This window comes from Emydura macquarii, unplaced genomic scaffold (genome assembly GCF_026122565.2).
Source record: "Emydura macquarii macquarii isolate MOO-44397 ecotype Brisbane River unplaced genomic scaffold, CSIRO-AGI_Emac_v2 contig_2594, whole genome shotgun sequence".
NCBI classification, from domain to species: Eukaryota; Metazoa; Chordata; order Testudines; family Chelidae; genus Emydura; species Emydura macquarii.
Window position 1 is genome coordinate 135,844 of NW_027132731.1, and position 26,273 is coordinate 162,116.

The 26,273-nt window shown below is 56.5% G+C and overlaps 2 protein-coding genes across 4 annotated transcripts; one reads left to right on the forward strand and one right to left on the reverse strand.

Annotated features, from left to right (window-relative positions):
• Nucleotides 1-353: 353 nt before the first annotated feature.
• LOC137163499 (zinc finger protein 574-like) lies at nucleotides 354-4,998 on the reverse strand. 2 transcript variants are annotated; one of them, XM_067563756.1, is made up of 2 exons: nucleotides 4,831-4,998; nucleotides 354-3,669 (listed from the first exon to the last, which is right to left on the reverse strand). In XM_067563756.1, the coding sequence occupies exon 2, from the start codon at nucleotides 3,655-3,657 to the stop codon at nucleotides 1,222-1,224; it is 2,436 nt and encodes an 811-aa protein (XP_067419857.1). In that variant the 5' UTR covers nucleotides 3,658-3,669; nucleotides 4,831-4,998; the 3' UTR covers nucleotides 354-1,221. The 2 variants fall into 2 exon arrangements, with proteins under 2 accessions (XP_067419857.1, XP_067419856.1); XM_067563755.1 differs by lacking the exon at nucleotides 4,831-4,998 and adding an exon at nucleotides 3,864-3,982.
• On the forward strand, nucleotides 4,272-13,930 carry DEDD2 (death effector domain containing 2). Of its 2 annotated transcripts, none has more exons than XM_067563759.1 (6): nucleotides 4,272-4,532; nucleotides 6,082-6,656; nucleotides 6,835-6,945; nucleotides 7,381-7,512; nucleotides 12,376-12,796; nucleotides 13,147-13,930. In XM_067563759.1, exons 2-5 carry the CDS (start codon nucleotides 6,188-6,190, stop codon nucleotides 12,741-12,743), a joined length of 1,080 nt encoding a protein of 359 aa, XP_067419860.1. In that variant the 5' UTR covers nucleotides 4,272-4,532; nucleotides 6,082-6,187; the 3' UTR covers nucleotides 12,744-12,796; nucleotides 13,147-13,930. The 2 variants fall into 2 exon arrangements, with proteins under 2 accessions (XP_067419860.1, XP_067419859.1); XM_067563758.1 differs by lacking the exon at nucleotides 4,272-4,532 and adding an exon at nucleotides 5,151-5,271.
• Nucleotides 13,931-26,273: the final 12,343 nt, after the last annotated feature.

Genomic DNA, 26,273 nt, shown 5'->3' on the forward strand with positions numbered 1-26,273 from the left:
GGCTGCCAGGGCAAGTGCAGGGCCACACAACACAGCTTCACTCAGTCCCCCTGTGCTGCTTCAGCCCCACCTGCAGGGCTCTGGGCACCTGTGGGGCAGGGAATGGGGCACCTCCACCAGTGAAGAGCCTGCAGTATCCAGCAGTGGAAGCCAGGCACTGCCAAGGGAGCACAGCAGCAGGGACCCTGGCACCTTGTGCTGGACCCACTGGAACCAGGACTCCTGGGTTCTAGCCTGGCCCTGGCAAGGGAGATTGGGGGGGGGGGGGGGGTTAAGGACTCCTGGGTTTATCCCACCCACTGCACCACCTGTGAACAACTGGGGGGGCAGTCTCTGCCTCAGTTTCCCTCATGATGAGGGGGAGCAGGCACCCAGCTGATAAGGTGCAGAGGTGGCCCCCTCCACCCAACTCCCGGGCTGGGCCTGCTGCTCCCCCCTCTCCTTATGCAAGGGGGTTGCACAGTTCAGGCAGCCTAGGGCCCAGAGGGGATGCCTGGCCGCTCCTGGCCTCAGCATAAATCTGGGTAAACAGGCACCAAAGAGCCTGGGAGGAACTGGTGCCTCTGGCGTGGACCGGCCTCATGCCCCATTCTCCCCCTCCCACCGTCTAGCCATAAGGGTTCCTAGCTAGCAACACTAGTGCCTGGCCCCCTAGCCATGGGCTAGGCTGCAGAACCATGCCCATGGGTGGGGAAGGGGTCATGGGGTGCTACTCCTCCTACAAGGGGGAGTGGGGCAGCAATTCCCATGGAGACTCCTTGCCCGTGTGTGGTTTGTGGACCCCCCAGTCCCCTCCTAGCGCAAGGCAGCCTATGGGGAGGGGCCGGGCCAAGCCAGCCCAGCCTCTCCCACCAGAGCCACACGCTCCTGGCAGTCCTTCAGCTGGGGGGAGGAACCTTGCAAGGCTCCATTTTAAAGGCTCCCCCTGCTTAAAGAGCCCCTGGTCGTTTCCCCCCCCCAGGGGTGTGTGTGTCAGCCTGAAGAGCAGGAAGGGTGGGGTGGAGGCTGCCAGTTGCACCTAAGAAGGGCCCGGGGGCGTGAGGCCTACAGGCTGGCTGCAGGGGCATGCAATGGGCAGGGCAAGATGACATTGCCCCCATACCCAGCCAGCCACTCTGGGGCCCCCACAGAACCCCCTTTCCCTCCATGCCAGGATGAGACAACAGGGGAAGGGGCTAAAACAGAACTTTTATTTACAGTGGGGAGGGGGTGGGGGGCTCCCTATACGAAGGCGTTAACCTGGAGATTGTCCACCTGGATGCTGCCCTCCAGGGCAGCCTGGTAGATCTCTATGGTCTCCACGAGTGGCAACGGCTCCGATGTCTCGATGATAGCGATGGTCTCCCCGAACTCGGTGCACATGATGGTCTGGGTGGGCTGGCCAGCGGGAGGGGCTGGGGGGCTGGTGCTCCCGTTGGCGGCCCCATGGGTCTTGCGGTGGCTGCGCAGGTTGGAGAGGGTCTTGAAGGTCTTGGCGCAGTGCGGGCAGCGATGCGGGCGCTCTCCGGTGTGGATGCGCCGGTGCTCCGCCAGGTGCATGGACTGGATGAAGGCCTTGCCGCACTCGGGGCACTGGTAGGGGCGCTCACCGGTGTGCAGCCGCCGGTGCTCCCGCAGGTGGGTGGCCTGCCGGAAGGCCTTGCCGCACTCGGGGCAGGGGAAGGGGCGCTCGCCCGTGTGCGTGCGCTGGTGCAGCTGGAGGCCCGAGGCTGCCACGAAGGTCTTGGAGCAGAGTGGGCACTTGTGGGGACGCACCCCTGTGTGGCGCTGCTGGTGCCGGCTCAGCCCACTGGGGTTGGTGAAGCCCTTGCCGCAGAGGTTGCAGGTGAACGGGCGTTGGCCGGAGTGCACCAGCTGGTGCAGCGCCAGCTTGGCCAGGGAACCCAGGCACTTGCCACAGGCAGGGCACGGATACAGCTTCTTGTGGGCACAGCGGTGCTCCTCCAGCTTGCCCAGGCGGACGAAGAGGGCGCCGCAGTCCGGGCAGCGGTGGGGCTCACGCCCGGCATGGGCCAGCCCGTGCAGCTCCAGCAGCCGCTTGCGAGCGAAGGATTTGTCGCACTCAGGGCACTGGAAGGGCAGCTGGCCCGTGTGGCTGACGCGATGCAGGGCCAGCTTGTGGGCCCGCGAGAAGGTGGCGCCGCAGTCCGGGCAGGGGAAGGGGCCGGCACCTGAGTGAAGCAGCCGGTGTTGCTGCAGGTTGGAGGACTGGGTGAAGCGCTTCTGGCAGACATCGCACTGGTAGGGGCGCTCGCCAGTGTGGGTCAGATGGTGGCGCATCAGGTTGGCCTGGGAGGCAAAGGTCTTGCCGCACTCGGTGCACTGGAAGGGGCGTTCCCCGGTGTGGGTGCGCAGGTGGTTGCGGACGTGCACCAGCTTCTTGAAAGTCTTGCCGCAGGTGGGGCACTTGTGCTTGCGCTCCAGCACGTGCACCACCCGCTTGTGTCGCACCATGCGGATGTGGCTGGAGAACTCTTTCCCGCACTGCGGGCACAGGAAGCCGCCACCAGTGGCAGGGGGAGCTGCCGAGCCGTTGGCCGCCCCGGCCGCAAGCAGTTGGGCTGGCTCCTGCTCGAGCGGCTGGGCCGGCTCCGGCTCAGGGGCGCGAGCACGGGCTGGGGGGGCGCCGCTCTTGCCGACGTGGGTGCGGCGGTGGTAGAGGAACTTGGTCATGTTGCTGAAAGTCTTACCACAGGCACAGCGGTGCAGGGGGTTGGCTGTGTGGCTCTTGCGGTGCAGCACCAGCGTCATCTCGGTACCGAAGCCCAGGCCGCAGTCGACACACAGGTACAGAGCCTCGCCCTTGTGGATGCGCATGTGCTGCTCCAGCGAGGCCGCCTTCTTGAATACTTTGCTGCAGTTTGGGCACTCGTGTGTGCCGTCCACATGCACGCGCTGGTGAGCCAGCAGCCGGTTGGCCGTGGTGAAGCCACGCTGGCACTCGCCACACAGGAACTCCTCCGAGGTGTGCTCCCGGCGGTGGCGCCGCAGCTCCTCTGCGGTGGCAAACTCCTGCTTGCACTCGCCACAGCGCCAGGCCCGGGGAGGGGCGGGCATCGGCGGGGCCAGCTGCTGCAGGGGTGCAGGGGAACTGGGGGCCTCCTGTTTGACCCCCTCAGGTGCGGCCGGCTCCCCGCTCTCCTTCTCCGTCTCTGTGAAGTGCTCGCCCTGGTGCTCCAGCAGCTCCTCCGGCGTCTGGAAGAGGCTGGCGCACTCTGAGCACTCGTAAGGGTGCATGGCCGGCTGGGCCGGAGAGGGGGCCGGCGGGGAAGGGGCCGGCGGCTGGGGAGCGGACACCACCTCCTGGGCCTTGTGGCTCTGGCGATGGGCCAGCCAGAGGTCGGGCGCGGCAAAGAGCTCCTGGCACTCGCTGCACTGGTAGTGGATCTGGCTGGCCGAGGCGGGGGCCGGGGGCCGGGCGGGCGCCTGGCGGGGGTGCAGGCTCTGGTGGGCCAGCAGCTCGTCGGGCGAGAGCAGGACGCGGCCGCACTCCAGGCACTGGTAGTGGCTCTCCCGCGGCGGGGCGGCGCCGGGCGGCTCCCCCAGGTGGCTCTGCTGGTGGATCAGCACCTCCTCCAGCGTGTCGTAGAGCAGGCCGCACTCGGAGCACATGTACTGGTGCTGGAAGAAGAGCGAGGCGGGCAGCTCCTCGGCCATGCTGCGCGGCTCCTGCGGAGACAGCCCGGTGAGCGCGGCTGGCGCGCGGCGCCTGGGGGGGCGGGGCCGGGGTCAGCCCCGGGGGGCCTGTGAGGGGGACCCGTTCGGGCGGGGGGGAGGGGCGAAGGAAGGTGGGTTTCTGGGGGGCAGCTCCGCGGGGGGGGGGACAGGGTTCCGGGAACGTCCCGCTCGGCCCCGTCACTCACCCCGGCCCGGCCGCCGCCGCCGCCGCCTCTCGGTCCGTTTCTTCCCTTCCCGGCCGGACCCCACTTCGCCGCCCCGCGCCTTCTGATTGGCCGCGGGCGCCTGCTCGGCTGGGCCCAATCAGAGGCTTCGATACTGAGGGGGCGGGTCGGCTCCCCAGCCTGGGAGCCGGGACGAGGCGAGAGGGGGCGGGGCCACCCGGAACACCCCCGGGACACCAGAGGCGAAGGGGCGTGGCTAACAGAGGGGCGTGGCCACCTGGCCCCGCTCCGGATACTGCGCGTGGAAAGGGGCGGGGGCATTCGAGGGGAAAAGGCCGGGGCCGCATGGAAGCCCCGCCCCGGTGGGATTTTACGGAAGGGAAGAATGCGTTACCCCTGACACACACACACACACACACACGCCTCCCGTGTGATACAAATGCACAGCGAGATAAAGACAACCACATCACACAGACACCTACACAGCCTGTGACACCCCCCATGTGACATACAGCACACAGCGACACAACACACTGACACACACCTACCGTGCAACACACACAGAGAACCTGACGGATACATCACAATGACACACCGTAATGAGACACACAATGTAAGACAGACACAAACACTGCAGGAGACACAGGCAGACGGACACACCGCAGTCATGCAGAGCAAGAAACACACCAGGTGAGATACACGCGGACGGGACACACCACAGTAAGTCTCCCCGTGGCCCCCCCCCCCCGGCCTGTGTGGCTGGGGGGCCTCTTACGACAATAGCGTAACCTTCCCCCCACACCACCGATCTCCCCTGTCCACCTCCTTACGCCCGTAGCGCAGCTCGGCCCCCAGTCCGGCCGCACAGCCGCTTCGTACGCCAGTAGCGCAGCTACCAGCACTTAGCTTGCCGCTTACGTACACCGGCTGCGCAGCCAGCGTATTCCCCCCTCCCACGCAACACTGCACACGTAGCCGCCCAACTTACGATAGTAACGTAGCCGCCTAACTCCTTCAACCAGCCTCTTCCCAGCTGCCAAGCGAGGCAGCGTGAGTCGTGACGCAAGGAGCTGGGCGAGTCAGCTCCGCCCACACACGTGGGTCACGAGGACAGAGGCCGAACGTCCGCGTGCTGGGCGAACGGTGGCTATGGTGGGTAGAGGGGAAAGCGCACGCGCAGGGGCTGTTATTTGCCCCGAGGGGGTATCCCGCGCATGCGCAAAGGGTGGGCCCGAGAGCGGCGCGCGCGCCCTGTGCGCGAGGCGGCTTCAGCGCATGCGTCGGGGGCGGGGAAAGGGCTGTACCGGATGGAGAGGCGCATGCGCAAGTTAGGGCCGCGGGTGGCGGTTGATGGGAGACGAGGGCGGCGCATGCGCAGAGGGATCGAAGGTGCGAGAAGGAACCAGCGACGGCGAGACCTGGCACCTGGGTGAGGGGGGGTACCGGCTGGGGGGTGCGGCCGTGGCGCCCCATCTGGGGTACGGGCTGGGGGGAGGAGGCCGAGTCCGTGGTTGCCCGTGGCGGGGGGGGAGAGAGGCCGCGGCTGCCCGTTTTGGGGGGAGGCCGCGGCCGCCCGGGGGTGGTGGTACAGGCGGGGGGGGAGGGGAGGGCGAGGCCGTGGCTGCCCGTGGGGGGCGGGCAGGGCGAGGCTGCCCATGGAGAAGGACACTAGAGGGGCTGCGCTGGGGCCGGGGCCGGGAGAGGCCGTGAGGGGCGGATGGGGCTGTGCTGGCAGCGCTTGTTGTTTTCCTTGTCGTCTGATTGCTGCCCCCTTGTGGTGCCTCTGTTCCCCAGCGCCTCTGCAGGGAGCTGCTACGCCATGAAACAGCATTTTACAGCGCAGGGCGTGGGCTAGCGGCGGAGCGCCACAAGGGGAGTGGTGCCTAGTGCTTAGAGCAGGGGTGGGACTCCTGGGGTCTGTCCCCAGCTCTGGGAGGGGAATGGGGTCTAGTGGTTAGAGCTGGAGGATGTAGGGACTGGAGCCAGGACTCCTGGGTTCTGTCCCTGGCTCTGGAAGGGAGTCAGGACTAATGGGATAGAATTGTAGCCGAGCACTTAAAGCAGGACAAGGAAGGGAACACGAGTGTCCTGGTTCCCTGTTCCCAGTATTGTGTAGAGTCACTCCTGGCTGGCTTCTGAAGAGCTGACAGTCTGACTCCTTGCATTTTCTCTTCCCCTTCAACCCTGCACCGAGCTGCTCTCTTGCTCCAGCTCACAGTACTGTTGTGTCCTCCTGTAGACGCTGTTTGGACTCGAGTGTCAGATCCCTCGTCAAGCCCTACCACGTGTGAGGCCCCAAGACTTTTCCCATCCACTGCCCCGCCCAGAGCCAGAGTTGTCCTGTGATGGCTGAGCTGAAGCGGCCAATTGTTTCCCACCCTTGGGAGGAGGAGGAGTGCTTGGAGTACTATGGCATGGTATCCTTGCACCGCATGTTTGAGGTGATTGGCTCCCAACTGACAGAGAACGATGTGGCTGTGCTCTCTTTCCTCCTTGATGAGACCCAACCCTGGACCCACCCACTGGACCCTGGGCTGTGGGCCGTGGCGGAGGAGGATGGAGCAGAGACCCCCTCGCCACTTCTGGAGAGCTGGCAAAGAAGGAGCAGGTGCCGGCAAGGTTTGGCCGATGCAGCTGGGAACCTAGAGGTGGTGGGCGAGCGATGCCAGCCCAAGAATGGAGTAGAGCTGCTGCTGGAGCTGGAGAGGAGAGGGAGGTGTGACGAGACCAATTTCCTGCAACTCCTGCAGCTCCTGCGCTTGCTGACGAGGCATGACCTGTTGCCATACGTCACCCTGAAGAGGCAGCGGACAGGTACCAGGGCTCAGGGAGAGAAGGGGGCATTGGTTACAGCGTGGGCTTTTGGGGATGGAGAACTCTATCCCCTGACTTGGGACAATGGGACATGCAGGGATGCCGGTTTCCATCCCCAGTTGCTGAATCCCACTGCGGTGCTGACTTAGGGGAACTCACCTTTTTTCCTCCCCCTTAGTGTCCCCTGAGCGATACACCTACGGACCATCTGTGACAGCCTCCGACCGGCAGATGGACAGTTGCCTTGGCTCAGCCTCTGCAGAAACCCAGTCCGATCGGTGGGAGACAGGTATGGTGGCCTGCTATGCTGGGATGGGGGGTGGTGTATATAGTCCTCCGCCAGCACTAACCTCTTTTCCTGCATAGCTGCAGGCCAGTGGCCTCTTCCCAGACCTACCTCATCTGAGGAGGCATCAGCTCCGTAGGGAGCAAGTGTGCATCTCAGCTGTGGCGTGGGGGGGTTGGAATTCTGCTCCTTCCCCTGGCTAGTAAAAGGAGCAGGGCCCACCCCAGGAGATCTAGGGAGCTGACGACAAGGGCTGCGTGGGAGGTGGATCCTAGATCCTTCTCCTCTCCCAGTGCCAGGGGTAGAACCCAGGAATCTTGGCTCCCAGTGTGCTTGCTCTGTCCACTAGACCTCATGCCCTTTGCGGAGGTCTGCTTTGAGGTCTTGCCCCGTACACTCCAAGGCTCCTGTTACACATACCTTGTCTCCCTTCTCCAGGCTCCAACTCCAGCAAGAGGAAGCGGGTGAGCAGAGGCAGGGCGCGGGCCAGTGCCCTTGGCAGGCGGCGTGGGGCCAAGACAGTCCCTGCCCTCAAGCATGAGCTCCCATCCCCCGCCAAGGTGACCTGTGGTAGGTGTCTGGCTGGCGCATGCCCACAGTCCCCCCACCTTTGGACCAGGCCATGGAAAAGCTCTGGTTCCCAGTGGGGGGATGGATTGGAGCTTCCTGCTCTTCCCCCAGCTGGGGTGGGGCAGGGATGCTGGTCTGAGTCTCTAACCAAAATGCAGGCCCCCCTCCCCTTCCATGTCAGTGACCAGGGGGTGGTGATGCTGCTGCGTAAGTCTGGTGGGGTGTCTCAACCCCAGCCCTGTGGGGCCTCTCTCTTGGGTGGGGGAGCGGGGAGCCCTGGCCCACTCCTGTGAGCCTGCAGGTCCCATCCCCTTGGCTGTCCCGTTCTGTGTCTTTTTCATGGCTCTAACTCTCCAAATGGCTAAAGCTTGTAAGAGGGTGGGAGGAAATGCCTGATGTGCTGGCCCTCAGATACCCGGGTCTGGCCTGGGCGTGGCCTGACTTTCACCCTGTGTGTTATATGCTGGTCTAGGTTCTGAGCCTGGGGTGTGCTAGCTAATCCCCAGGCCAATGCAGAGATCACTCCAGCCAGGGAGGAGTTGGAGGAAGAAGCAGAGGATTTAATGGAGACAAAAGATTGAGTGAAGGAGGCTGGTTCTGCTGCAGGAAACTCTCTAGTCCAAAGGCAGATTGCAGAGTCTTTATTCCAGCTCCATGTCTATACAGCCCCTAGCGCAGTGGGGGCCTGGTGTGGCACTGAGGTGCCTCAGTGCTATTGTAAAGCACTGAGAGGTTTCATGCTTATTCCTTTCTATCCTGCCCACAGCACCCTGCCTCTTGGGGATGTGTTTTTTGTCCCCTCTTGGGGTTCTGCCATCCAGATGGAGCCTGCCTCTGTCACGGGGTTCAGCTCTGCTCTCCGTCAGGAACTCGTTGCTCAAGTGCTGCCTTTAAACTAGCAACGTAAAGGCCAGCGAGGCTGACTCCTGCAGCGTTCGTGTGCATACAGCCCTCTGCAAAGCTGCCGACCTCCTGGGTTCTAGTCCTGGTTCAGCCACTGCTCTGCAGGGGATTTTAGGAAAGTCACACTGCCTTTGTGGTTCACTTTCCCCATCTATAAGCAGACCTGTGACTAGAACGTCAGGACTTGGTAGTAAAACATGGGGCCCCTTTAGCTTTCTCCTCCGTAGAGGGCCCCCACTTGCAGGTAGCAATACAGATGCTGTTTGGCGTTAGACACATGCTGAGGGTAATGGAACAGTCACGTCTGGCCTTAAATTCTAGGAATCTAGCCTGGCTCGTGGCTGTTGCCACGTATCCTCCTGGCTCTGTTAGACCCCGAAGCTACCCTTCGTTGGGGTAGCTGGCTCAGTTCCAAGGTGGTGGCCTGGATTTCTGTCTCCAAGACCAGCATATAACCCCCGTGCCCTGCTCAGCTGGCTGGGTGCCGAGCGCCGGCGTCACCACCGCTGTGTCCTGTTGTCTGTGTCAGTGCGATGCGAATGACCGGAGAAGCAAACTGCACAAAAACGCTCTCTTCCCGTTTGACCAATTTGCAGGCCATGGGTTCTAACGAAGAAGGTTCAAAAATAATTCAATGAGTGTCAAAACTGCAACTTCACGGTGCAGCTAAGCCATCCGGCGGGTAGGTGCACGGAGCGGACCGTAAGCTCCCTTCCACACTAGATTGTTGCCTGTCTATTTGATAATGTTACCTTGCTTCTTGGGGGCACAAATCCCAGTACTACTGGTGAGGTCCAGACGGCAGCTCGGCATTTGTAGCCTTCCTGAGCTGCAGGAGGCTGTGCCTTCCCCTCTGTCCTCCAGGCTAGAGCCTGGTGACCAGTCTGATTTTTCCCTGGTATCACGTTTTTTGTTGCTGCTGCTGCTACTTGATTTCTGCCAATTCTCTCTCAACCCACCGTTTAAATTCCAGGTTACTAAGCAAAAGTTGATGGTAAAGAGACCCTGTGTCTCTTATGCAAGCTACTCAGAACTGTCTCGCAAAGGTAACTGACTCCAGCGCACCCCAGACTCTCCTGCAGTTGTCGGTGAAACCAATCCTGTTTTGAATGTGTGCTCTGGGTCCCCCACTGCAGGGCTCTGACAAAGGGCTCCCCCCACGTGCATGCTGATCCAGAGAGACCTCAGCAGTTCTGAGCCCCCGCCTCCCCCCCTCTTTGGGACAGTTCCTGTATACCTGCCAAGAGGGGCCAGCCGCACCAGAAGGGCGCAGCAGGGAGTCTGTGCTGCAGACCCCCAGCAGGGTCTGACGGGCGCAGATGCTGCATGCCAGCTTGCATGCTGGGTGCCATTGGGAACGGGGGTCATGGACCGAGTAGCCCCCGAATCCCAGCGTGCTGGATTCCTGCCCAGCTCCATCCAGGAGCAGGTAGCTCATGGCTCAGGTCCCACTGCTGCAGCCATTAGAATGAGCTTGAAACCTGGCACCTCCCTGCCAGCTGCCCGGCTCGTATGTCTCCAGCCGCCCCCGGCAAAGCCTGGTTAATAGCCCACATCTGCTGTGTCGCTGGCTCCCATGCATTCCTGCCCGAGCAAGGGTGAGCCTCCAAGTGCTCCCCTGTCCCCAGTTTGCTAGGGGGCGCGTCTCAACCCCCCTGGCCTGGTGTGTGTCAAGCAGTCCTCAGCCGCCTCTGGAGCAGGCTATATTAAGTCCCAAAGTGATTTCTTGCTGTTACCATGTGCTAAAAACTTTGAACCCTGTTTCTCTCGGTCCACAGTTGAGATCAACCCCCTGGAAAACCATAAGTATCGGCCCATGCAAGCGGGCCGAGTACCAGGCTCTGGTAAACACCCAAACTCATTTAAGAGCACAGCTCCTATGCCAAAGTGGCTCTGCCTGTTAGTGGGGCTGGGAGGGACATGGCCTATGGACACTGGGGGGCCGGGTCGGTGCCTCTAATGGGCTCACTGCAGATCTGTCTGGGTTGGGCAGCAGAGGCTGCCAGCACCCTTCCTGGCAAGGGAGTGGCTCACCTGCCTCAGCTGGGGGGAATCCGGGCTGCTAGTTCCAAGGCCCTGTCAGCTGGGCATTCCAGCCAGTGAGCTCTGCTCACCTCCGACCATCTCATGACGGCATGTGGGGAGCAGCAGTGGAGCTTGGTGGTTTACAGCGTCGAGCGGCTTGCTTTGTGCTACCCGTGGCTTCCCCAGCTGCTGGCAATGGCACGCCCCCTCTGCCGGGCTGGGCATGCCTTGCCCTGCCAGCTAGCTGGCCTTAGTTGCCCACATCCCGTTCCTTCAGGCCTCCTGGAGGTCATTTGTCTAGGACTGAGCAGTGGCCCCAAATGTGTATAATCCCAGCAGCTGCTCAGGGCCACATCTCTCCCAGCCACAAGGGGGCTGGCTTGATCCCTGGGGGAGGAGGTGTTCCCAGCCCCGCCCTGTTACCCTTTCCAAGGAGCGAGCGGGATTCCAGTGTGTTAATGCCACGCAGGATGGCTGCCCCCTGCCGCTCCTGGGTTCGGGGCTGCGCTGCCTCATGCCAGGCCTGAGGACACAGTAGGTGTTGCACGGTGTCAGTAAAATGGAAGCTCTCAGCCGCTCTGCGTGTCACTGGCATCTGGAGAAGCAGGCTGTGCGGGGGGGTCTGAATAGGAGGCTAGGGGGTTCTGATTGCTGCCAGGGCACCCTGTGACCCACTGGTCTGGATTTCCTCACTCCCGATTGCTCTCAATGTTGTCGCCTCTGGCTGGAGTGGCAGGGACTGTGATCATAGCTTGCACTGGCATCCTAGAAGCCCTGAGGTATGAGAGGGGCAAGGTTGCCAAGCCCTGTCATATGGCCAAAATGGGCATCCTTTCTTGGCAAACCTCTGCCATCCCCCTTGCCTGTCAGAGCTTGCCACCACCACCTTGCCTCTGGCAGTCCTGTGCTGTGCGTGACTTTGGCACTGCCCCCTCTGTAAGGTGCGGGGGTGTCTCGGAGTCTGAGCAGAATGGTTTGGTTTTGGGGGGCGCGGGCTCTGGGCTGGGGTGCCCTGGCAATGGAGGCCGGGGCTGTGACTGCACTCTGAGTTAATACTTCTACAGGTGAGGACCACAAGACAGAGCCATTAAAGCAGACGGCCTTGTTGAGCGTATGTAACACCCACCTGCCTCTCGGGTTATTTATTTGACCATACATTGCTCTGTAGCCATTGTTTTATTTCCCCTTTGACACCCTCCTTTCGATTTTGGCCTGACAGGCGGCTGATCCAAAACGACACCCCGCCTCTTCCCAGCTCCATGGCTACAGCCAAACCGGCCAAACCTGGTGGGGTGGAGGGGGGCGCACGACAGGAAAGACGCTTGTGGCCAGTCCAGTGGGCTCAAAAAGCAGATTCTCCCACTAGCTGAGGGCAGGAAGGACCAGCTGTGGAGATTGTTGGTGTCACTCTCAGCCCCCTAACAATGGGGTGCTCTGTTCTCCCCTTGTGGAGCTGATCTCTCACAGCGAGGCCTAGTAACCCATTGGGGTGCAGTCCATGGATGGGAGCTTTAAGGAGAAAATAGGGCAGAGGCCAGCCACACACCATCTGGGGCTGGGACAGAGCTGCCCTGGTGGGTCACTGGTGAGCCAAGCCGGCTGTGGGGGCCTGTTGGCCTGAGCTGTGACAGGAAGACTGAGCTGGGTAGGCCTTGGCTAGCTGGGGCTGAGATGCTGGGGGCCCCTGCGCTAGCCAGGATACAAAGTGGACGCTTGGTCAGGTTTGGCTGTAACCCTGTGCTGAGAGGACGCTCTAGCGAGGGAGTCGGAGCCCTTGAAGGGCCGGTCCCGAGCCCGTTCAGAGCCGCTCTCCCCCTGGTGTAACTGCATGTGCGCGCGATCTCTGTGTGCTGCCAGCCTGTGCCTTTGGCTCTAATGCGCTGTCTCTTTCCTTCCCTCCCCTCTGTCTGTCTGTCTGTCCATCTTCCCCCCCAGACATCCGGCTGCGGGTTCGTGCCGAGTTCTGCCAGCATGAGCCGGTCTTGCGGCAGAACGTGCTGTCCAACAAACAGCACCGGCTGGAGCGCCAGTTTGACATCTTTGGCCAATCCAACACCATCCTCAAGTCGCGTGACCTGGGTTCCATCATCTGCGACATCAAGTTCTCAGAGCTCTCCTACCTGGATGCCTTCTGGAGCGACTACATGAACGGCTCGCTGCTGGAGGCCCTCAAGGGCGTCTTCCTCACCGAGTCGCTCAAGGATGCGGTGGGGCAGGAGGCAATCCGGCTGCTGGTCAACGTGGATGAGGACGACTACGAGGAGGGGCGCCGGCTGCTGCTGGAGAGCCTCGGCCCCCAGTGACAGGCCCCTGCAGGGTGGGGGGCGCGGCCTGGCCTCTGGGAAATGTGATCTGTGTATGTAACCCTCCCCACGCTTCCTTGCTGTTAGCTAGCATATGCATATGTTAGCCAGCCTCGTCTACCTCAGGGTAGCTTGCTAGCCACCCAGCCCCATCTGATGCTGGGTCCCAGCCCCCCATGTGCTAGCCACCGCTACCAACCCCAGCCCTCTCTGAATGCTAGCTGCTGCCTCCCTGGATGCTAGCCATCCCCACTTCTAGCCCCGCCTGCCCCTGGGTGTTAGCAGAGGAATCTGCCCCATGTGGGATAGGGAGACCCCTCTGCCATTGTCCTGGGCCCTCTCCCCGTGAGGCTGGACGTGGCAGTACCCGCTCTGGCTCTTACCTCCCTTTCTTCTCTCTCAGGTCTTTGTACTTTCTTCTGGCCCCTGGAGCTCATCCACTTGGGACATGGAGACTCCTGAAAACAGCCTGACCCATCTGTGCTGCCATGGGGCAAACCCAAGGGGGCAGCCTGTACCCTCCAACTCTGCCCAATGCCAGCGGGCCCCAGGAGCCCGCAGCCAGGACTGGGCCGAGCACTGGACTCAGCAGACTCCAGGGACTGCACAGCGATGCCCCTTTCGTATTGGCGAGGAGGCAGGACAGGCAGCAGCGGACATACGGGGTGTGGTACCAGTGGTGCTTGCCGTGCCCGGCGTCCCCATGCAGGGGCAGAGCAGAGGGAGGCTGCTGACGAGACTTGACATTGAATTTTTTTAGGATGCAAACCTCATTTTCCTCCCACTGCCATTTTGGCTTCTCTCCTTGACGCCTGGGGGAGAGTCGGTGGTTTTGTACAGTGGGAATCTTTGAGTCACTTTTCTTAGGGACGTTTTCCTGCCCTCTGACTTTTTGTACATAATATAAATATATCTGGGGGGGAGGAAACGACGGGCCCAGGCAGCAGCTGCAGGAATTTGCCCTTTGAGTCTGGGGTGGGAGAAGGCAGATGATGTAATTATTTAAAAAAAAAAAAAAAAAGATGGTATTTTTTTAATCAAAAGACTTTAAAAAAAAAAAAAAAATCAAGACTCCGAACCGGTCCTTTTTTTTTTTTTTTTTTTAACAAATGGCTTTGCAACGTCTTGTATCAGCGGATGGAAAAAAATCAATAAAGAGAATTTGTAGAGAAGACACTGAAATAAAAGTTTGTGTGTTCCTTCTCCGCCAGCCCGGGCTGGACCTCCTGAGTCCTGGCTCCCAGACCTCTGCTCTGACCCCCTCCCAGAGCTGGGGTAGAACCCAGCAGTACAGCTGGAATGACAGGTTCGGGGGTTGCTGGCAGTTTTGAAAAAATACCCGTTTGGGTCAAACTGCAAAGGAAGCTTGGTTTTTCCCGGGCCGGAAAGCCGGCACCAAATTGCCTCGAAGGAGACGCGCCTTTGAAGGAAAAGGGCAGGCCCAGGTTCCCTGTGGAAGTGCTGATAAAGCCTTCAGCCCAGATGTCCTACTCAGCTGGGCTCCTGGTGCCCCCCCAGCAAGCAGGGGAGGAGTTAACCTGGCTCTCCCACCATGCACGGGGTGTCCTGGGCACTGGGCTAGAACATCCGTATCTTTCCTTGGGCTAATGACTCGCGTCGGTCAACTCTGCCTGTACTGCTCTTCACCTATCCAGGCTGAAGCCCCTGGCTCCTGTGTGGCTGGAAGGTGGGAGTCTGGGGGAACCCCAGCTCCCATGCCAGGATCCAAGGGGGGAATGTGCCCCAGTAGGCACTGCACAGATTCCCCCTGTAACCAGGGGGAATTTACTGTAATATTTTGATTTCCTATGTGTGCCTCAGTTTCCCTCTGTGCTTTGCATTGCCGCACGTGGGGGGAGAAGGATTCAAAAGCTGCTCTGTGGGCAGAGCATGAGAGAGAAGAACAGCCACACTGGGTCCAGCTAGCCCAGCAGCCTGACACTGGCCACAGGCGAGTGCTTCAGAGGGAATGAACAGAACAGGGTGATTTCAAGTGATCCAGCCCGTTGGTCAGTCCTAGCTCCTGGCCGTCAGAGCCTCGGGACACCCAGAACGTGAGGCTGCATCTCTGATCACCTCAGCTAATAGCCGTTGCTGGATCTGGTCTCCAGGAATTTATCTCGTTCTTTTTTAATCCATTTACAGTTTTGGCTTCACAACATCCCCTGGCAGTGAGTTCCACAGGTTGACTGCGTGTTGGATGAAGAAGTGTACTACCTCTTATTTGTTTGGAAACCTGCTGCCTGTTAATACACAGCCCAGGGCTCACCTAATGTGGTTATGTGAAGGGGTAAATAACACTCGCTTGAACTGCACCCGTCCCGATTTTATAAACCTCCCTCATATCCCTGCTGAGTCGTCTTTCCAAAACTGAAATTGCAGTCTTTTTAATCTTTCCTCACACAGAAACTCTTCCATCCCTTATGCGTTTTTGTTGCCTTTCTCTGCACCTTTTCCAATTCTAGTGTATCTTTTCTGAGATGGGGCGACCAGAGCTGTGAGCCTGCCATAGCTTTATATAGGGGCATTACGAGATTGTCTAACACTTTCTTTCCCTAATGGCTCCTAACGCTCTGCTCGCTTTCCTGATGCCGCTGCACATTGAGTGGAGTTTTCAGAGAACTGTCCACGCTGACGCCAACGTCTCTTTCTGGAGTGGTGACAGCTAGTTGGATATCTATAGCTGGGATTTTGTTTTCCAATGTGCATTACTTCGCATTTCTCAACATTGAATTTCATCGGCCATTTTGTTGCCCCGTCACCGTTGGGTGAGATCTCTCCGGAGCACTTCGCAGTCTGCTTTGGACTTAACGATCCTGAGTAGTTCTGTATCGTCTGCAAACTTTGCCACCTCATTGTTTGCTCCTTTCTCCAGATCACCTAGGACTGTGTTGAACAGTACAGACCCCCGGGGTCCCCGCTATTTACCTCTCTCCATTCTGAAAACAGCATTGTTTCTTACCCTTTGTTTTCTGTCTTTTAACCAGTCACTGATCCAGGCGAGGACCTTCCCTCTTGCCCTGTGACTGCTTGCTTTGCTCTAGAGCCATTGCGGGCCCTTGTCAAAAGCTTTCTGAGAGTCCACGTACACTGTATCCACTGGCTCACCCTGGTCTGCACTGGCTGACCCCGCAGAGAAGTCTAGCAGATGGGTGAGGCCTGATTTCCCTTTACAAAAGCTGTGTGGACTCTTGCCTGACATATGGTGTTCATCTGTGTGCCTGATAATTCTGTTCTGTACCATAGTTTTAACCAGTTTGCCTGGGACTGAAGTTAGGCCTGTAATTACCAGGATCGCTCTGAGCCTTTTTTAAAAATTGGTGTCCCGTTAGCTTTCCACCAGGCATCCGGTCCAGAGGCAGATTGAAGCGATAGGTTACATACCACAGTTAGTAACTCTGCAGTTCCAGACCTGAGTTCCTTCAAACCTCTGGAGCGAGGCCATTTCTGTTCAGTTATAGCTGCTTAATTTATCCATTTAGTTGAAAACCTCCTCTAGGGACGTCTGGGTCTGGGCCTGGGCCTCAGATGTGTCACCTAAACAGACTGGCTCAGGGTGGAATCTTCCTCATCCTTCGTAGCAAAGAATTCATCTAGCTTCTCCGCAATGGCCTTGTCTTCCTGGCATGCTTCTTGGGCACCACGGCCGCCCAGCAGCCCCACTCACCGAGGGACAAGATTCCTGCTTCTGATGGACTTTAAAAAAGAAAAAAAACTGCTGGTAATTTTTGTGGCTCTTGCTGGTTCTCTCTCAGCCTGCCTGGTTCTCCCTTTACCCTGCCCGGGCCAGACTTTCTGCTGCTCTCTGGTTTCCTCAGGTGCTGCTAGGCCGGTGACCTGTCTGGGGTGGGATGAATGGGGGGGTTGAAGGTCTGGCTGAGACAGCCCCAGCTCACACAAGGGTCGGCAAAGCCCAGGGGAGCCCCCACGACTGAGAGCCTGAGCCTGATCTGCTGGGCTCCTTTCCCCCAGCAGGGCCTCCCCGGCAGCGTAGCTGGCTGGTGCGCTAGTTACCCTGGCCATGCTGTGCAAACGCTGGCCAGGGGTGTCAATCCCTGGGGTGAGCGCCAGGGTCCCAGGGACGTGGCTCTTCTGGATGGGCTGGGCAGAGCTCCTGGGGTGAGGTGGGGCCTGGAGACCAGGGGCTCTGTTGTGGAGGCGGGAGGCATCAGGCTGACCCTGAGGGAAGAGGGGTCCCTGGGAGTCTGGCATGTCAATGGGGTCCCCTGAGGAGCTGTTCCAGAACAGGGGTTTAGCACAGGCCCTGTGGCACCCCCACCCCATTGGCCAAGCAGGGGTGTCTCCTCCCTGCCCCCTCAACCTGCTTCTATATGGTTCCTTGGGCTGGGGAATTAGCCCCACTGTTGCTCTCAGAGGTGTTACCTTCCCAGGGGCTCCTGGGGCTAGGCCAGCTCCTCCTTTCCCATGTTTGGAGGAATCACTCCCCCAGGCTCCCAGCTGTGCCCCACACTCGCTGTCCCGCCCCTCACTCAGTCTCCCCTTTAGAGGTGGCTTCCCCCGGGTGGCGCCCTCCCGCCCACCTGCACCAGGCCCAGGAGCGAGGCGCCACGGCGCCCTGTCCCAGCCCTGGGCCTGAGCCCTCAGAGAGGGGAGTGAGGTGCGGAGGAGCTCCAAATGGAGGATCATTATAGCTGAAATCTCTGGGGTTGCAGAGCCGGGGGGCTGCTAACGCTGCTTTGGCCACGCCGGGGCTGCGATGGGGGGCAGGTAGCCAGAGGGCTGCAATTGTTACAGCTGTTGCTGTTCGCCTAATGGCCGCCAGGTGGCTCCACCCCTCTATATATTTGTCCCCCTCCATCCCCAGCACCCGCACACCCCTGCAGCGAGCTCCCCAGCGAGATAGTGACGCAGGAGTCCTGGCCCCCCCCCCCCGCTCTGACCACTAGCTCCCACTCCCCTCCCAGAGCCAGAACCCAGGCGTCCTGGCCCCCAGCTCCCCCCATTCTAACCACTGACACCCCCCGAGCTGAGGAGAGAACTCAGGAGTCCTGGCTTTCAGCCCCCCCGCTCTGACCACTAGCCCCCCTCCCCTCCCAGAGCCGGGGCTAGGCCCCGGGTCTGGCGACTTGCTGTTGGTGGAGCTGTGCCGTCCCCTGGTCCCGCTGGGCCTAGTGCTGTGGCCATGGCCCTCCTTCCCCCCAAATGCAGTATTGGCTCTAGGAGGAACTTTGGGGTCCCCGGGAGATGCACTGGGGGTGACCCGGGGCAGGATCTGGGCAGAAGTCTACTCAGTGCTAATCAGACCAGGTCGTTAGGAGACCACATCGTAATGTGCGTCACAGTAGGAGCCAGGACTGCTGGGTCCCATCCCCAGCTCTGGCAGTGGAGTGGGGTCTAGTGGTTAGAGCACGGGTGGGGGGAGGCTGGGAGACAGGACTCCTGGGTTCTATTGCTAGCTCTGGGAGGGGAGTGGGGGCTAATGGTTAGAGCAGTGGGGGGGGGAGGGCTAGGAGCCAGGACTCCTGGGTTCTATCTTCACCTTCAGGAAGGGAGAGGGTCAGAGGGGGGCTGAAAGTCTGGTTCCTCATCCAGCATTGCCACCCCAGCCTTTCAGCTCTCCGTGTGCGGATGGCAACACACTGAACATTTTACAATCCAAGGTGTCCATCGGGCCTGGAAAGGCCTTGTCCACCCCATCCCCCAAACCCCACATTTGTTGGGGGAGCGGGCACAGAACCAGCACTATTGGGGTTCAGTTCTGTGCAACTCAGAGTAGGATTTTTCCAGAGGCCACTGTTCATTTCTAAGACACCCCACAATGCAGCTGCATGCGCGAGGTGTCTGCCTGCTTTCTAGCCGCGGACGTGACCTGCTGTCTGGTTTTTATTAGCCTGGACACGAGCTCTGCGGTCAGATGCAGGGGCTGGAATGACACACAAAGCATTCGCTATGTCAGAGGCACAAGAGCTGGGCTGTGCGCGTGAGGATGAATTAACAGTAAAAGAACACGGAGCCCGTCGGTCGGAGAGAGAACTAGCTCTCTGCAGCTCAGGGGAACAGCCCCAAATTTGCAAGAGGTGGGCTGGATTTGGGTGCAAAATAAAGGCCAATTTGGGGCGCAGATTCTTTTCCCCTGGGAAACAATTGTCCCGATCCTTTCTGGCCTTTTTGCAGTGAAGGGTGGGATGCTGGTGGCGGTCTGGAGCCGGTGGGGTGTCCGTTTTCGAGGGGTCTACGTTTTTCTACTGCAGGAGAATTCTGAGGGTTGGCTGTTGCTTGACAAACACTAAATAAAAATGGTCTCGGCTGGTGCAAGTCGGCGTTTTCCCGCTGCTTTCCCCGGAGCGACGCCGTCGGAAGACCTGGCGGCACCGTATATGCCCCTCGCCACGTAGTGCATACAAGCTACAGACTCGCCGTGTAATAAGAAGGATAATTCTGAGTACTTTTAGGCGAGGGTGACATATTCAAAACCCTGGGCGGCCTCCTGCTGCTTAACCCCAATGATTCTTATCTGATTTTGTTCTTTCCAAAACCCTGCATCGAATTCTAGTCTTAATTCGCAATGCTCCTGCTCTTAATGTCCAAGCTGCTTTTCAAGCCATAACCTTAATTATTGCACGAACAGTGACTCTGCGTGGCATGCAGTTCCGATTCCGGGCCATAATTTCAATTATTGAATGCAAATTCTTAACTTTCAAAATGCAGACAAAGCACAATGTATGTTGCAAGCAAGAGGGATTTCATGTAATAGTTTCAATTACTACATTGATTCCAATGAGCACAGAACAATGAATGTACATTGTATGCAATAATAAAACACAACTTCGCAACGGTGCCGAATGCTTAATGTATGTTGCACGCACTTCCAATTGTCCACATGCTTTACAACAAACTACTCTGAATTTTCAAGATCTTGTTATGTAAAATTAATTCTCACCCCCAGAGCCCTTGAAATGAAATAGACATTGTAATATATATTGTGCACTATACTTCAATCCCAATACGTATCGCACCGAACCCTCCGTTTTCAGACGCAAAATCCCAGTCTGTCTCTCACAACATTATTACAGATACATCAATTAATGTTCCAAATTGGGACAAACATTTTCTCTGCTTTTAAATATTTTGCAACATTTTTAAACTCTAATATGCTGCCTGCAATGCTCAATTCTTTGTATCCGATGCTCTCAGTTCTACGATGGGTCCTGGTTATCATGGTTCCAATCTTTCCAATAATACTCTAATCCACAATATCTCTATATACATAGCACTCGCCGTTCATAAATGAATCTCACACAAACCAGTCAGGCCAAAATTTTGTAAACTGGGGGTGCCCAAAGTTAAACTGACAAAGCCATATTTTAAAATGGTATTTCACTGACTAAATGTGGCTTTAGGGGCTCCACTTTTTACAGCCAATTTTGCAAATGTTCGCCTTAATTTTTGCACAGAGTACTTTAAATTCTAACAATGCTCTGAATTAAATATATTTGATACTGTACTTTTTTCTCTATACATGCAATACTCTTTATTCTCAGTGTGGTACATCAAATAAGCACCTTCCTCAATTTTGCCCAAAATGCTTTAAAATCTTGCTTCATATTTCTCTCAATGCCTCATATCTGCTGCATGCAACAAAACCCCAATGTGAATGATGTTTGCATATTACACTTTTTATTTTCAGTGGCAAATACATCAGATGGTCTTAATTATTTTTAAATTCCTTGTGTATATTGTCACACCAGCCTTTTTGTTGTTCTTCGTGTCTATGAAATATGAATGCAGCAACTTTAAATATTGTGTATAAGGTTCTTAATTTCCAACATTTGGTCTGAAATTTTCTCTGATTTTGGGCAAATATTCTAACTCTCAATATTCACCGTGTGTAAAACGCTAATAATTCTGGTATAGGATGATCTCAGTTCTTAGCAATTCTCTGGGTTATTTTTCCAACTCTCAAAATAATGCTCTTAGATTGTATAGAATATTCTTAAATCTTTTTGGAAACACCACCATTCATTCTCCATACATATTGCATGCAATACTTTCACATATTACATCTCATACCCTTGTATATAATATCCTTCCGTCTTTTTAATATAAAATCCCCCAAATGGATGGTTAATTATTGTATATAATTATTTAAAATCTGCATTCACAATGGTATTTTTGTTTCTGTGTTCTCTTAATGATTTATTATAATAATCTTAAAATCTCACTGTATTTATGCCCCAAACTTCAATTCTAAATTGAAGTTTCACATACCACTCTTAATTGCTAATAATATATCCACTCTAATTCTCAAGATGCAATGCATATAATTATACTGTGTAATGCTACTAATTTTCTTACGCATTATACACAAAAATTAATATTTTTCATATCAACCCTTTATACCAAATATATATTTATATATTGCATACAGCACTTCATAGGTATACTAATGGGACACAACACTCAACTATTGTATAATATACTCTTAATTTAAATATGCATTTCATGCAATTAATTAGTTTGCATACAATACTCAATACTACTTTTATTCAATGTTCTACGCTTTCCCTATACACCTGGCATTACATGTTCAGTTCAGAGTGAATTACCTACAATATTATGGGAATGTTTTGCGTACAGTCACAGTATTTTGTTTCTCAATACACATTGCATGAAACAATCTCTTAATTATTTTTGCATTTCCAACTCTTAATTTCCAAATAATCCTACATGTAATATTCTCAAGCATAGCACATAATACTCTGCTACTCAAATACATATCGCAAACTATTGAATATAGTGCTTTCAATTTGCAGTATGCATTACATAACATTTTCTCAATTGTTTTGGCATAAAAGACACTTAATTTCCAAATTCTTGGGCATGCAATACTCTGAAATTTTGTCACAATGCTCTCTATTCCCATTACATGTTGCACACAATATTCTGAATGAGTGCATAGAATATTATTAATTCTAAATATGTATTTCATGCAACAGTCTAATTATTTTGTTTCAAATACTCCTTATCCAATTAATGCAACATTTTTAAGCCTCACTATATATCTGGTTATATAGTTTTTATGCTGCGTTGTATATAATAATCTGAATTATTATATGCAATATGTTTAAATATGCATTGCATAAAAATGTCTTGATTACTTTAATGTAATGCTCTTGATTTCCAAAATCTCCATCAATACTGTCAAATACTGCACACAATGCTGTTCATTCCCAAATATGTATTGAAGATAACATTCAGAATGATTGCATATAGTACTTTTAATGGTGAATAGGCATTGCATAAAAATCTCTGCCTTTTTTTTGGCATATAAAAATTAATTTCCAAAATATCCTGCATGCTGTATTCTCAAATACTGAACATATGTCCTCCATTTCCAATATATATTGCAAATACCATATGCAATAATTCAGAATATTATTTGTAATTTTGATTGGGTAATGCATAATTTCTGTATTTTTTGCCATATAACACTTCATTTCGAAAATATCCTGAATACAATATTCTTAAATATTTTCACATGCCCTCTTTTCCCAGTGCATATTGCAAATTACACTTTTAATTCTAGATATGCATTGCATAAAAAGCTCTTGGTTATTTTTGGCATTTAAAATGATCAATTTCCAAGGTATCTTGCATACAGTATTTTCAAATATTGCCCAGATGTGTTCCACTTCCAATGTATACTTCAAATACCATTCTGAATTATTGCATGAAGCACTTTTAATTTTGCATTGCATAAATGTCTCTGGGTTAACTCGGCATGTAGGATTCTTAATTTCCAAAATCTCCTGCATGCAGTACTCTGAAATATTGCCACTCTGCTTTCTGCCCTCAGTACAGATTGCACACAAACGTATGCAGGGAAAACTTGCACTTCATAGTGAGTGGCTCTACACCATGCAAACTCCTAATAATTTTGCAAACGATGCCCTCAATTTTCTCTGTGAAAGTTTGAAGCTGAAAAACAAAGCGAAAGAGAGAGAGACAGAGAGGGGTGCAGCCGGAGAAAAGGGTGTTGTGTTGCTACACACAGCCCCATGCAAACACTCCCCTTACACATACACACACACACACAGAGCTCAGGATACACACCCCACCCCCACAACCATGCAGACATACACCCCCCATTATCCATCCCCCCCACAACATCAGAACCACAAAAGCACTGTTCTGCAAACACACTCTCCCTTCCCCCCAAACTTGGGCTCCTCCTTTCCTCACCCTGCCCCTCCCTCTCCCCTGGGGCTCCCCCCAAACCCTGCCCCTCCCCCTTCCTCACCTGCCCCCTACCCCTAAACCCTGAGACTCCCCCCTTCCTAACCCTGCCTGTCCCCCTTCCTCACCTGCCCCCTCCCCCCCCAAACCCTGGGGCTCCCCCTTCCTAACCCTGCCCCTCCCCCTTCCCAACCCTGCCCCTCCCCCTAGCCCTGGGGCTCCCCCTCCCCCCACCAGCCCCTTTCCCCTCCTTCCCTCCCTCCCCATCCCCGGCTATTGCTGCTGCTGCCGCCCTGAGCATCCTTCATGCCTGGTGCTGATGCTGCTGCATCCTCCCCGTTGCCCGGGCAACCGCGGCTGGTGGGGAGGGGGGGCGGGGATGGAGAGAATCCGGCGCGCGCCCCGGCTCGCGCTCCGCCTGCTGCTGCTGCTGCTTTTCCCTGCCGCCGCCGCTCCCCCCGCCAGCCAGCCCGTGTGTATCTGCGCCGCACCCATGCGCGCATGGAGGAGTCAGCGTGCGCCCACCGATGGAAGCAGAGGTAGGTGCAGTCTCTATGCAGCCCCCCGCCTCCTCCTCCCCTGGCTCCTTGCCTCGCTCGCTCCCATTTAAAAATCTTTAAAACTTTGCATATTAATATCTGCGCTTTGCATAAATCTCACCCGCTCGTTATTGATTGCAAAATGCTTAATGCAGCAGCTGGCCCGGGGCTCACACACGCTCGCTCGCTCGCTCGCGCTCTGCTCCGCCCGGCTCTGCCAGCGCAGCCTCGGCGATTGTTCCCAGCTCTTTCTTGTCTCCGGCTCGCCGGCTTTCTCCGGGGGCGGGCGGCGGGCGGCGACCCGGAGGGCAGGAAAATGGCAAAACGCGGGCGAGGGGCAGCGAGCGAAGCAGATGGCGAGAGAGAAATAAATTGCAAAAAAAAAACCAAACCCAAGATTGCTGCTTTTCTTTGCATTGCGGGCTTTCCTTTATTCCTTCGGGTTTTTGCAGCTGCCGAAGGCGGCGGGGCAGAGATTTTGCTTTGCTTTTGCAAAACGGTGGCGGGCCCCGAGCCGAGGCGCGGAGCGTGTGGGCTGAGAGCCGGAGCGCTGTGGCTCGGCTGGGGCATGGAAGCAGGAATGGCTGGGGCTGGGGGGGGCAGCGGTGCTCGCGGAGGATGCTCGAGGTAGAAATGGGGGAAGGAAGAACAGGCAGAGACAAGGAGGCTGCGGGGAGCTGGCGGGGGGGGGGGGGGTGTCCGCGTTTGCAAAGCGGGTCTCTCCTGCCGGGGAAATGCATTGCAACGCCGCGGGAATCTTTGGGGGGGGGGGTGTTACTGGGGGGTGCTTTGATCTATCCGGGGGTGACGCGTTGGGGGGGGGGCTCGCTCTGTCTGTTGAGTGATGGTGCATTGGGGGTTGCTCCGCTGTGTTGGGGGTTGCGTTGCGGGGGGGGCTCGGACGCCGCTTTGAGGGGGGCCGTGGCGACTCTGGGGCTGCAGGTGTTTGTGTAGCTCGCCGGGAGGCTGATGCACGGAGCCGGGAGATTGTGGCTGGTCCGGGGCGCTGGAGGGGGGGGGGGAGGGCAATGGCCGAGCGATGCGGGGGCAGGTTAAGGGGGGGGGGGGGCAGATGCATTCAGCGAGCGCTGGGCTCGCCTTTTGTCCTCGGTGTGGAGGGGGGCATCCGGGGAGCATGAATAATGATCAGCCGCGCTCGTTGCTCTGGGGTGGGGAGCTGGGCCCCCCCATGTGCATCGCAGAGCTGGGGGAGGGGGCCGGATCTGAGGGTGTGGGGAGAAGGGGGATGATTTGGGGTGCAGGGGGCGGGGGAGACATGTCGGGGGTGCAGGAGAGCGGATCTGGGGGTGCAGGAGGGGAGAAGGGGAGTGGTCTGGGTAGCAGAGGGTGGATCTGGGGTGCAAGGGAGAGGAGAGGCTGGATCTGGAGGTTCTGGGGGGAGGGGCGGAGGAATCTTGGCGTGGGAGAAAGGGGGCAGAAGGGGCCGTATCTAGGGTGTGTGTCTGCGGGGGTCAATTCCCTCCTGCCCCTTTCTCTGTCCTTTATTTGCCATTTTAAAATTACATTATTTCGGGGAGAAAATGAAAAATCAGTGAATCCCCTGATCCCCGAAATCCCCCTGAACCTCCAAACCCAGAGTCACCCCCAAATCTCCACCCCAGGGCCTGAATTCCCCCTTTACGCCCTCGCCAGCTCAGCATGCCCCATTGCCCCCCATTCCAGAGGCTGGGGTGGGGGTGGGAGCGGGAGCAGAGGGGGCAGTTGCCAGGTGGCCCCTCCCCAGGGCTGCGTGGGTCCAGATTTCATTCCTCCTTGCTGGCTCATTGGATCCAGCCTCAGGGCAGAGAGACTAAAAATACCAGGTGACACTGATAGGGCACTGCTGGGGGAAGCTCGCAGCGCTGGGCATCTGTGGCTGGGCACTGCTGTGAGAAGCTCACAGCGCTGGAGGCGGTCCTAGCTGGGCACTGCTGTGGGAAGCTCACAGCACCGTGGGCTGAGGGTATCATTGGGGTGAGGGGCAGAGGGTTCGTTGTTGGGTGGTGTTGGGGGTTCAGTTCCATGTGAGTCGGTAGGGGATGGACAGACTGACAGCGCGCCATGGGCCAGACACACGTACAGCCCAGCTCTGTGGCTCACCTGGTCCCTGGCCCTTCTAGGCTGCTTGACAGTGTCTGTGACAGCGAGTGTGTGCGTGTGTGACAGGGCGTGTGCGTGTGTGACAGGGCGTGTGCATGCAAGTGACTGTGTGTGGGAGAGACAGTGCGTGTGATGTGTGACTGCGTGTGTGACAGTGTGTGCACGCGAGTGATTGTGTGTATGAGACACGGCGTGTGTGATGTGTGATTGTGTGTGATAGCGTGAGTGTGTGTGACTGCCTGTGTGAGACACTGTGTGTGATGTGTGACTGTTCATGTGTGCACACGCACGCGTGACTGCATGTGTGAGAGACACTGTGTGTTGTGTGATTGTGTGTGACAGTGCGTGTGAGTGTGTGACAGGGCGTGTGCATGCAAGTGACTGCATGTGAGAGAGACAGTGCGTGTGATGTGTGACTGCATGTGTGACAGTGTGTGCACGCGAGTGATTGCGTGTATGAGACACGGTGTGTGTGCTTGTGTGTGACAGCGTGAGTGTGTGTGACTACCTGTGTGAGACACTGTGTGTGTGATGTGTGACTGTTCGTGTGTGCACACGCACATGTGACTGCATGTGTGATAGTGTGTGTGTGCACGAGTGACTGAGAAAAATGCGTGTGTGATGTGTGACTGCATGACAGCATGTGTGAGACAGTGTGTGATGTGTGACTGTTCGTGTGTGACAGCGTGTGTGT

Bases quoted from the DNA above. Each gene is read 5' to 3' on its own strand.
- LOC137163499 (XM_067563756.1), bottom strand. From the start codon at position 3,657: ATGGCCGAGGAGCTGCCCGCCTCGCTCTTCTTCCAGCACCAGTACATG.
- DEDD2 (XM_067563759.1), top strand. From the start codon at position 6,188: ATGGCTGAGCTGAAGCGGCCAATTGTTTCCCACCCTTGGGAGGAGGAG. The intron at 6,657-6,834 runs GTACCAGGGCTC...CCTCCCCCTTAG, and splicing joins CCTGAAGAGGCAGCGGACAG to TGTCCCCTGAGCGATACACC. The intron at 6,946-7,380 runs GTATGGTGGCCT...TCCCTTCTCCAG, and splicing joins GTCCGATCGGTGGGAGACAG to GCTCCAACTCCAGCAAGAGG.